The sequence below is a fragment of the Malaclemys terrapin genome, chromosome 7 (assembly GCF_027887155.1).
Source record: "Malaclemys terrapin pileata isolate rMalTer1 chromosome 7, rMalTer1.hap1, whole genome shotgun sequence".
Taxonomy (NCBI): Eukaryota; Metazoa; Chordata; order Testudines; family Emydidae; genus Malaclemys; species Malaclemys terrapin.
The window spans coordinates 91,305,498-91,317,674 of NC_071511.1; the positions used below are offsets into that span (position 1 = coordinate 91,305,498).

At 37.8% G+C, this 12,177-nt stretch overlaps 1 protein-coding gene across 1 annotated transcript in view; it reads left to right on the plus strand.

Annotated features, from left to right (window-relative positions):
• PCDH15 (protocadherin related 15) overlaps window positions 1-12,177 on the plus strand; it is a 1,464,924-nt gene that overhangs the window by 1,446,830 nt on the left and 5,917 nt on the right. The window contains exons 34-38 of the mRNA XM_054035363.1: window positions 4,376-4,397; window positions 6,552-6,590; window positions 8,286-8,359; window positions 9,311-9,446; window positions 10,353-11,949. Of these exons, the coding sequence (XP_053891338.1) occupies window positions 4,376-4,397; window positions 6,552-6,590; window positions 8,286-8,359; window positions 9,311-9,446; window positions 10,353-11,949 (1,868 nt within the window). The remainder of the gene's footprint in view (window positions 1-4,375; window positions 4,398-6,551; window positions 6,591-8,285; window positions 8,360-9,310; window positions 9,447-10,352; window positions 11,950-12,177) is intronic.

Consider the following 12,177-nt stretch of genomic DNA (forward strand, 5'->3'; position numbering starts at 1 on the left):
ACCATTAATTTAATTAAACCCACACTTAAATATTCCATTTATATTAAATTAGCTTGTCCTTTGAAACAAATAGTAAGTAAAAGGAGGTTTGGCATAAAAAATGAATGTAAGTTTAGCTCAGTGCTCAGTTTTATTTTTCCTCTTTTGCCAAAATCCTAGATAATCATGTTAGACCTGACAGTTTTTATAGAATTAAATGCAGTGGGGTGAGGAGCCGGTACTTAAAGGAAGCTACAATAAAAACTTAAAACCTGTCCATGAGAAAATGTTATCTGTTCTAAGCAGAAAAGTAATTATAAGGGTACTTAGCTAACTACCTAGAAATAGCCAGTTTTTCAACACTACGTGGTTTTCTTTTCTTTTCAGTACAGTTGGGACAAGTATGGATGTTTCAGTCAGAAATTGCTGAAGGTAGTTTTTCTTTTTGGTCCTAGAGCCAAATGCTGTGAACTTCATCACATAAATTCCGCTGATATATTCGAAATACTCTATGCCTAATACAGTCTCCTTGCATAGTGGGCGAGATTTTAGGTCCAATTCATGTAATGAATAGCGATAATAGCCAAATATGTAGGCAACATGATAATCAATTTTTTGCTGTAACATAGGTTTAATATTTTATAGGATTCAAGTGTTTATAGTAATTGCCTACGGTGCTAAATTCTCAGTGAGTAGTACAACTGCAGCACCAGCAGCAAGTTTCCACTCACAGCCCATCAGACAATAAGCAAAGAAGTCTGTAAGGTTTAACTCTAAACTAGATGTATACCAGTAATTCAGGATATGTCGCTGGAATAATCCACAACACTAGGGTGACCACTGACGTATCTCCAGAATACCAGACATTTCAGTACTACTAGGAATGGCAGGGGACCACCCCTACCTTTGTGACCCTGCCCTGACAGTCTCTGCAAGGTCACACCAGCAGGGGTGGAGCAGTGCGCTCTTCAGAATGGCATCCACCACGCATGATACTGGATGAAACCACATCTGGCTTTACATTGTACAGGACAGGACAAACCAAACAAGAGCAGGACTGTCTGAAAACTGGATTAGTAGCCTGCCGGTACAACATTACAATGCTTTGCATTTGGTCAGATGGATATGCCATACTGCAGTAGTGTACTGAATAGATTTTATAAGCCCTGATTCAGCAAAGACTTAAGTGCTTAACTTTATACACTGAACAGTACAAGTGAATTCTATGGAACTAGTCCCAATGCACAAGGTTAAGCACATAGGTAAGTCTTTTCAGGAGCAGGGCTATAATTCACTTATGAGAAGTATATTATATAGATAAATATGGCCTGATTTGCAGAAGTTATCCATACATTCCACTGAAGTCAATGGGAGCTGCAGCTGCTCAACATTTTTGAAAATCTGGCTAATAGTGAATTTCTTCAAAGTTTATTCAACTATAATTTTGTGTGACTTTCCTTAATCTGAGCAGTCACCTAGCATACAATAGCCTCCTTTTTTTAGTTTAATCTGGTCAGGCTCAAAAGAATATGTAGGGAAAATGATACCACATGAACTAGTTCTTCATCCACATGTTGCACTTTCTTCGTCATTTTGGAGAACCCTCCTTAATACCAATAAAAGTTTTAACGTTTCGTTTTTTTAAATTTGTTTTCATTTTCATTAGAGTTAGTACCTATGGGCAACTTGGTTGGCCAGCTGAGGTTTTTGCTACTAGCTGGCAATATACTCCAGTGTGTTTTTCTTGAAAAATGACCTTTTGTTACAGTTACACATCCTTTTGCCTGTGTTTTCTTATAAGTTTATAAAGTCTTTGGGGGCAAGGACTGTATCTTACTGTGTATTTTACAGCACTTAGCACAATGGAGGCCCAGTCTCAGTTGAGGCCTCTGTATGCTACTGTAATACGCACAATAATAAATTACTGAAAAGTCTCCAAATTAAATTCCAAAGACATTGAAAATCAAGGCTGTTATTGTTAGTCCCAGTAACTTAATTGTCATCTCTCTGAACTGGTTCCTTAGGATCGACTGTAGACTGGACATGTGGCCTGTATTTGCTATTTTTTGTACAAGCTTGACTGTCTTTAGGATCAATTGAACAAGTGAATTGATTACATAAGTGACTTCCTTCACAACCAGATAAAAGAGGGTCCACAGTTCATCCAATACTTAAAGCTGGTTTCTGGCTTCATCATTCCCTTAACTTTCACCATTCTAAATTTCATTTTTTCTTACATAAAAGAAAATCTTAAAACACAATCATCGTTTGTTTGTTTGTTTTAAATTCAGGTTCCAAGGTAGTTAAATAACAATCAACAGTATGCAATTGGTAAGAGATATTGTCTTGCCCCAGCCATTTGGAGAAAAAAATGGCTATTATATGTTTAGAAAATTTTTGTCTTGCTAGCTTTGAACTGAGTGAAACCTTTTATCTCAAAAGACAAAAAGCAGATAAAACAATTCCTAATTCTAATTTGTATTTACTGTGTTTTGCTTTTGATCTTTCTTTTGCTTTTAATACAAGAATAAATATAAAATATCTTAAACAAAATAAAACACTCAGAAGGATTAAAGCAGATAGATAACTGCTGGGAGATTCCTTCAAATTACATTCATAATGTAGAGCAGTGGAAGGTGTGCCATTTGTGCAAATAACTTCATTTTCACAGTAATCCTTAATTATAAGCACTAGTTATATAAAATAACTGTTGTGTATGTTTTGGCATTAGCATACATCATCATTCATACTGTTTCCCTTGTTTTTCTTTTTTTACTAAATTGAGGGCATCTGTTAGATTGAAAGCCATGTAAACCAGATGGTACTTTTTATCCAGACATTATTACAGATCCTTTGGGGGAGATTTTTAAAATTATTTAATGGGAATGAAATATGTAGTTTCACCTTGGACTTTCCTTTTATAATGGAAGCTTATGGTGTAGAGTGAAATACCAAAAGAAATGAAAGCTAGTGTAGAAAGTTTTGCCTCTTTTTTGAAAGTGTCCAACCATTAATAGTAGAGAAACATTATAAGCACGTCTCAAAAGGCTTGATTATGCAATATCGGTGTATTCTCAGCAAATTGAATTCAAAAAGTAAATAAGTATTAACTTACTTTTATTACTTGCACTTTTAATCTACAGTGTGTTGACCATACAAGAGCATTTAAATTTAATAGGCTTGCTTTTGCTTATCCTCCTTGAAACTCAAGACCTTCAATTTCTAGAGATTGTTGTAGGCTACAAGGAAACCAAATACAGTGTTGCTCAAGTAGGCGTTGGAAGGTTAAAGGTCATATTTTGGTGATAAATCTTCATTTCATTACTTTCTTATCATAGGGACAACTGCAATAATTTACCCTGATAATCAATAACATGTGCTGAATATTAATAGAAAAGCTTTAGTGATATTAAAAATTGAGAGTGTTCATTCTGTTCTTTAGTTTTCTCTCAAGTGTAATTAAATGATTTTCCTACGCTGCTGTCTATGTACTAGTTTAAGCTCCACACAATTTTGAGCATTTACCCTCTCTATCTCAAAATAACTTAAACTTTCCTTTTATAGCAACACTGAGATGTAAATGCTGTTCAATATTTTTGCCTAAACCATTTAAGGTTCCTGGAATGAAATGTGAAAGTATAAGAATTGACAGACATAAGAGCATTTTTCCAGTATATGAGTGGTTTACTGAATATGAATTAAAAACAGAAAATATTCCAATCAGATCAAAAGCACAAAGCCTGTGGGAAAATAACCATAGATAGCTGAAAGAATGTAATGCCCATGTAAATACATTGAGGAAATGTTAGGATATGTATCATTTTAATAATAATGTTATTAGTGGAAATTAGCAATAGAAGCTCAGGGCCAAATTCTAGCAAGCCCTGCAAGGGTGCAGAAAGCCCAAAAGCAAAATAAAAGCTAAGTGTCTATCAGCTGCAAGAGGGAGCAAAACAGAGAATTCTGCACCTGCTCTGTGCCACAAGGAAGATCTCTATGGCACGACTCCACCCTCACTGTGCAAAGAAAGGAAATGGGCGGGCAAGGGATATGAACAGTGGCACCATGCACAGTGTGTGTGTTGCCTCTCCCGATCCATATCCTATTCTACCAGTGCACTGACTCTCTCACTTACTGGGAGTCGGTATGCAGCTCTAAACAACACACAGATGCAATACTCTTCCTCAGATATATAGTTGTGCAAGTCCAGGCATTTATTTTGTCTCTAAAGACACAGTGATTTTGTATTCTTAGATAAATATTTCTTACCATGTTAGGAACATTTTCAAGGACATTTTTTCCACCTCACTTCCATGAAAATAATGAATATGAACTACATCTTTACATACTCTTAGAGATGTGTACTAATGATATGTTTTTCTTTTTCTGAATTTAGGCGAGGATATGCACAGCAAGAGGTAAGGCTATTCCCCAACTATATTATTAAAACAGTGTGATAACAGAGAACGTATATCTTCCTATTTCCAGCACTTTTTCTTCTGCTGTTTAAAACACAGAGAATTTTCTTTTCAAATGTTAATTTGATTGAAATCTTAACAATAAATTAAAAAATTGCCTTAATATAAATTAATTTTCTTAAAAGGCTGAAGATTGATGGGGAAAGCTGGGGCAAATCCATTAATGTCAGGGCCTGCAAGAGCAGTGTATCCAGCTCCATCTGCTCTGTACCCCCTTTGGCATCTGCAAAATTGCTACCTTGCTGTGATTTGCTCCTTCTGCGGGACTGCATTCATGTGTCTCCTCCGATGGGGTGAATACAGCAAGTAGCAGGACTTCCTGCTTTTTCCATAATGGCTTTATTTTGGCAAATAAACTCCTGAGTAGTACCTTACTATACAAATAACCCCATTGAATTCAGTGGGACTACTTACCTAGTAAGATACTACTCTTCTTGAGGAAGGATGGCAGCATCTGCCCCTAAATTACAATGCAATATGTGATGTGTGTTGTAAATTACAACACTCAAAGTAAGTTATAAATAAGGCCTCTGATTTTCAGTTATTTATTTCATTTATTTCCTGGATTTATTTAAAAAAAATAAAAGGGAAAAATCAGTAAAACTGAAAATAAGGGGCAGTGTGCAGGCAAGAGGGGCACTCCGTATTCTCAGCAGCCGGGGCTGCAGCAGTCAAGAGGATCTCGGGTGCCAGAACCGAACTCTCTGTGGTCTTGCTCCCACACTGCTCTGTGGAAGTAAACGGGGCCACGCTGAAGGGCTGGAGTCAGGAGGGAAGCGGAAGGCTACAACCTGTGAGTACTGTCCCCTCCAGCCCCCCCAACCAGACACACCCCACTTCTGACCCTTGAGTGTGGCCCCATTTGCTTCCCCTGCAAAAAATTCCTGGATCCCAAAAACATGAAAATCAGCAAAACCTGAATACTGGCGTTTTCAAAAGTCCAGCAATTATTGGTGGGGAGAGGGGAGGGAAATCCGTAAATACTGATAAAAAAGGATCTTAGTTCAAATAATTTGAGCCACATAGTAGTTCAATAGTGTAATTGCCACGAATGGGCTGTGTTTAGCTGTGAGGTAGCACAGGATAATCGTATGTAGCTGCCGTTGCCCTCTATGCAGCTTCCAATTGCTCTCCCTCTGATATTGACATGTTTTTGTTATCCTCTACATCATACAGCAGAACAGAGAATATAGATTTTAGCAATTATATAGTTCCACCAATTACATAAAACTATTTGTATTCCTCAGATGGTGCAGTGAATAGGTACTAGAGTGGAACTAAGGGGATCTAGGTTCAAACCCGAGGTCAGCCACCGACTTAGTGTGAATTCAGGCACATTTTTTTAATCTACTTTATACCTAAATTCCCTAATTGAAAAATGGGAATGACACTTCTCTACTTCAGAGGGCTATTGTGATGATTACATCTATGAATGGTTGAGATGCTCAGATACTGTGGCAATAAGGGCCATATATGTACCCAAATACATAGAAGATGGCAACCACAGAGGAAAATAGAGAGGAAGTAATGATCTTGTGATTAAAACATAGGACTGGAAATCAAGATACCTGAGCTTTCTTATTAGTTCTATCATAGATTTCCTGTGTAACCACGAGAAAGCCTGTGGAAGCCATGTGGGGAGAGGAGTACCGAGGAGTAATGTATAAACCCCTGTACAAAGGCCAGATGCCACTGCAGGAATCTCAAGATGCCCACAGATTTGCCTTCCACCTACTCTGAAGTTTTTTAACTTGCACAGTGAATTATCTGGCCTTTGGAAATATGTTTAAGATTAGCAAATAATTCAGAAAATAATTATCATATGACTGGGAATTAGATTGTACATTAGACAAAAGAAATAACAGACTGTAAATTGATTTTACTGCAGTATGTACTTACCTGGTGCCCTATATACAATGTAACTAAAAAAAGTATTCAATGAGTATTGAAGTATTTTGGCCATTCTGAAATTAAAAATACAGATAGAACAGTGTTTGGAGGCTCTTCTTCAAACCTTTCAGTTTCAACATAAATTACCTCTCTACTAACTAGCACTGTCTGATTAACCTTTCTATTTCTAATTATCTTTGTCAGCAACAGCAATTGCTGAGACCCTCTCTTCTCAGACCAGAGGTACTATTTTTCCTTGTCTTACTATTCTATAACTTTCAAAGCAGCCTTTACAGTATTTTCTGATCTAAATTTCTACTTTCCAGATAGATTTTTCTTCACTATTGAAGAAAACATCTTTATTTTGTAAAAGAAGAAAATTAACTTTTTTATCCCATTCATTTAGTTTTAATTAAATATGATATTTTCTGCCTCATGATATTTTTCCTTGGAACTATCCTCCCACTTCTTTCAGTCATTACTGTTGACTTCAGCAACACCAACTGCAAAGTTTACTAGCATTGTTTTCAGATTAATAAACAGAATAATTTTATTACTATCACATTTTTATCTAGTTTCTCTGGTGCCAGTCAGTTGGTCATTATTACTCCTAGAGATGAAGTGAGCAGCTGCCTTCCCAAAAATAATAAAAGTGTAGTGAAGGATCTGGATTATATCCTTGATGCTTTAAATTAAAATCACTTGGACATGATATTGCTTCCAGTGTAATCAGTAGAACAACTCCCATTAATTTCAGTAGGAGCAGGAGCAGGTCTTTTGGGTCAGATCCTTGGTCCTGATAAACAGTGCTTTTCACTGTACTAGTGCTGCCTTAAAGCTGGCCAGTATGGCCCGCTGAGGATTTCTCTAGCATATGGGAACCACCGGTGAAGTAAAGCTAATATAGTTGACGTAGGTGCTAGGTTTGGGAAGGAGGAGTGATGGCATGCCATGGAATTCCAACAATCCCTGGCAATCATAGCAACTCCCAGGAGCCACTGGAAAAGAAAAAGGAATATAGAACAGCTCTGAGGCTGCTCTAATTTACATGGGGCTGGACTTGTCCCCAGGATCCCTGGTGATCAGGGGAGTACAAAGGTAACAGACAGCCACCTTCCCCCTCCTCATTCCAGTCCAACTTTTGATGCCTTTGTTTACAAAAAGACTTTATTGTCTACCTTGCAAGACAATAATCTTCTCTGTAGCATCCCAAGGACTGTGAAGATTTTTAAAAGGTACAATGGTATTTTTGTATGATATAAACAAAATCATTCCTTCTGATCCAGTACTGCCAATAATAATTGTTAGCAAATAATGCAGATTATATCAACAGGAGGTGTGTTCTGAAGTAGAGCCTGACAAATACTGTAAAGAAAATAGTCTTCATCCTAGGCTAGGAGTGCTTCTTTAACAGTCCTATGGAAAGCTATGGGGCATGAAGGCAAGAAATGAAAATTCATGAGAAAGGTGACAGTATATTTGTGATGAGTCAGTTATGCTGAATAAAGCTATTGTAAAGTACAACTGAAAAAGCTTTTTTCCCCCCCTCAGAAGGATGTGCAACTTTTACACACTAGAGCCTTTTCTAACTGTGACTATTCTAGGGATGTATCATTAAAATAAAGCATTTATTGTGCCTGTTGGCCTTAGATTACTGAGGTGCCAACTGTAGTTTCTGACCGTTTTTTTCAGCACCACAGAAGCCTTTTGAATTACGATTTCACCAGCATCCCAGCTAGGGCATGAGAAAAAAATAACATGGCCACCTGAGACTGTATTACTGAAATGACAAGTGGTAGTGATAAAAGGCACTCACTGTAGTTCTTGTCTTTTTTTTTCGCTTATACACAATTTGTAATATTCTTTTCTGCATTCCTTATCACCATCACTATGTGTTTAAGTATTTCCATTCAGTCAGTTTTCTCTTTTGGATTACAGGAGTTGTCTATGGAATCTGGAATTGATCCAGGCCAAGAATACTATGGGCAAGATTACTACAGTTATGAACATGGGTATGTTTTCAGTTTTCCTATGTAACTTTGCAAATACAGGTTTTCAGGCTTAGCCTGTTTATTATTTCAGCATTCAGTTTGGAAAATTTCATTTTCTTCAGGATTCTAGAAAAACCCGAGGATTACATTTATCTTCTACCTGCAATAATTTACATACCATTGCGACATATGGCCTAACCACTTTTCTGCTCACCATAATAGGTCCTCCCCGAACCCGCTGTTGGGAAGGTTGGGAAAAAAATCCCATGCTACCTAGGCCAATCTGGTGGTAAGGGAAAAATTCCTTCCCAGCCCCCCTAAAAAGGAGTGACTAGCGCAATGCCCCCTTCAGCTCCTAACCCAACTGGATATTAGCACCTTGATGGGAAGGAGGGTGGGTGCTGCTGCATGGAGAAAGAGCTTCCAAAACCTTTCGCCCTCCCATTCCCAGGGGGTGAGTCAGCACTGCAAAGCTGACCACCACCCACCTTTTTGCAGCAGTTTGCAACCTTCTTCTACCCCTTTCCCTCTGTCTTTCTTCCCCCCCAATACCCCCCCTCCCCCCATAAAGCACTAGTGCCTTCCTCCAGCAAGCCTGGACAACATCCCTTCCCCTCCCTCTCCCCCCCCCACCCCCTGCTTCAGGTGCGGTGCAGTCACTCTCCTAATAAAAACAGGCAACAGAAGCAGGTACCTGGAAGAAGGTGCCCAAATTTGGGAGCCTTCTGATTAATCCAGGATACCTAATAGCTCTGGCCTGATCCAAAACCTATTGAAATCTGAGTGTCTTTCTGTTGATTTCAGTGGGTTTTAAATTATATTCTTAATATCAACAATTTCTCATATGTAGACAATAACAAAAGAACAGGGAAACTCATTTCGGGAGGGGGGGGAGAGAGAGACTATAGATAAATATAGACACACACATACATAAACACACAGAATATCTGAAGTCAAAGGTCTCTTTTCCAGGTATGAATTGCCTCAATATGGGAGTCGTCGCCGATTGTTATCTCCAACTGGAATGTATGATGAGTATGGTGAAGTGGTTGTGGAAAATGATGGCAGCTATTATTACAGTCCACATGGATCAACAGCTGAAGGAGAAGTAAGTGTAATATACTCCGTTGATTCTATTGTGTAACAAGACAGTGTCTTTTAACCTTTCCAGGTTTTCTTTGCATAATTAATTAGTGCATTATTTTGTGCACACACTAGCTAAGCAACTTCGGACTCTTCAATCATTGCATTAGGGATCCAATAAAACCTGGTTGGGATTTTCAATTGTGGTGATTGGTGATATATCAAGAAGAAAGTTGCTTTTCCAAATAGAAAGAGGGTTTTAAGATCATGGTTTTATGTCATCATCTCCTTTCCTTTTTTAAAAAATTACAAAGCTGCTTTTAATCTACTTAGAGCTATTTTCCATTAAATCATGGATTTCTTGTCCAGTAAGAAAAATATATAACCTCATATATGATTATATTCCTAAACAATGGTTTATTATATTACTTATATCTGCACTAGTTATACTGAATATAACATGCTATAACTGATTATCTGCAGATGAACACAACAGTTACTACAATAATTTATCATAATGCTTGGTAATGGAGTGTAAGGAAAATAAATGAAAATGCCCAGTGAATGCTAGAAAAAATTTCATTTGAAGTTATATGTTTAAATTTAATGTTCAGAAATAGTAGGCAATAGATAGAAAAAATGATATTAATTAGAAAAGAAGCTGTAATGTTTGAGTCAGTCTTTTGTACCATAACTGAGTAAAATCACTGTGAACTAATTGCCCATTCTAGAAGTTAAAATTTTTATTTCAGTCCCAGAAACTTTGGCAAAAACACTATATGGTAACAGGTAAGCTGGTTTTGCTTCCAGGAAAAATGTTGCATGATAATATTAACTTTTCGTTCTCTTCCTGCTGAACTATTTTAGGAAAGCAAGTTTTCCCAATACCAATATTTCAAATTGTAATTAAGTTCCATTTTCATAATTGCAGGGGATGAGTCGAGGCAAAGGTCCTACAGGCAGAGGTATAAGCCAGAGAGCAGGGCATCAAATAGAAGGTAGTGTTTTAGGTGGTGGGATGGATCTAAGAGATGGTTCTGGAAGAGAACATAGGACCAGCCAGGGGAAAAGAAAACTAAAAGCAGTGATGCAGTTGAGTCGAATAGCCGTAAAAACCCACAAACGAGAAGGAACAACTGAGTCTGCTCATTCTCCATGGAAGAAAGCAAAGATATTTCCAATGATTCTGCAGAAAGTAAAAGGCAGTAGCAAAGATTCCAATTATGCAAAGCTGATGTCAGCTCGCCCAGTGGACAGTGGAGACAGCATGATTATCAAAGGAAGTTATTTCCAGAAATCAGCAGATGACAAACCTTCAACAACCAGAAAACTAAGTCATGTGCTAAAACACATTAGTGTTTCCAAAAAATTTCAAAAGCATTGCAAATCTCAGAGCTCTGCTAGCAAAAGTTCAGTATCTGCAAGTGAAAAAGGAGGGGAAGACTCTGAAAGTCAGGGGGTGAGTGAATCTGAAAGAGATGAAACAAAATCAGGAATTTCAATTAATATCACAGCAGAAAGTGAGCCAGAGTATAGTGATGTTTCTGATGACTATGATAAGAAGAAAAAAAGAAAATCTGCTGCTTCAGATGATGATGAATCATCAGCAAGGAGTAGTATCTCTGCCTCTCAGGCAGATGATAAAGACTATTTGAAAGTGACACTGGACCAAGATGAAACCAATGAAAGTACTGTAGATTCTGATGAAGAGAAGGAGGAAGATTTACATGATTCAGAAGATGATCATTCTGTATCCAAATCAGATAATGAACAGGATGAATCAGAAGAGGACATATCTGAGCACTCTGAAGAGGAAGAAGATGAGGAAGAGTCAAAAAGCGTCCTTTCTCAGAATCAACTCTCTGACAGTGATGAAGATGACTTCCAGTCAAAGGTATCCTCAAATCAGAGTTCCTATAGCAGATCTGAGTATAGTGATTCCAATAGCAGAAGAGTTAGTGAAAGAACTAGTATGTCAAGTAAGGGAAGTAAATCTAGTGGAGGAACAAGGGATTCCAGTCACAGGTCAGAAGTGATTAATTCTGACAGTGAAATTAGCTCTAAGGGATCAGTCAGTGAAAGAAACAAGAGTTCTGGATCCAGCTACAAGAGCAAAATGTCCACAGTTGGCAGCGAAATAGAAGACACGATAGAGGAGATATCAGAGGAAGATGAAAAATCAGATTTGGAGCAAGATGATACAAACCCTGATGAGGCAGGTGACAATATAAGTGATAGGACTATGTCTGAAACGTCTTCCATCAGTCAAAAAACTATTTCCAGTAAACAGAGCAAGATAAGAAAATCTGGTATTAGTGTTGGAGGTAGCATGGCTGAAAGCACAGAAGAGATTGATATAGATGCTAAGGATAGGGAAGAAACTCTCAGTAGAAGTGAATCAAAAAGCCTTGAAAGTGAAAATAGTGTTACTTCCAAAGGCAGCGGAGGGACAAAGAGCAGAGTGAGTGCTGCTTTTTCTAGTAAAACGGATGCTTCCCAAGATTCACATCTTCAAAGTTCTGATTCCAATATGAAAAGAAAGAATCTAAGGAAAAAGATTTCCTCAAAACACAGTGAACTTCAGTCAGATGAGACTCCTGATACTGCTGCATCAGAGTCAGAGACTGCTGCTGACTCCACATCCTTTTAAAAAGAGAGAACAGTAGGTGTACATTTTGCAGTAAGGAATGGTCTTGTTTGCTGTGCCCTCTGCATGGTCTTTCATGAACACTACCGATTTGATTAAAACATTAGAA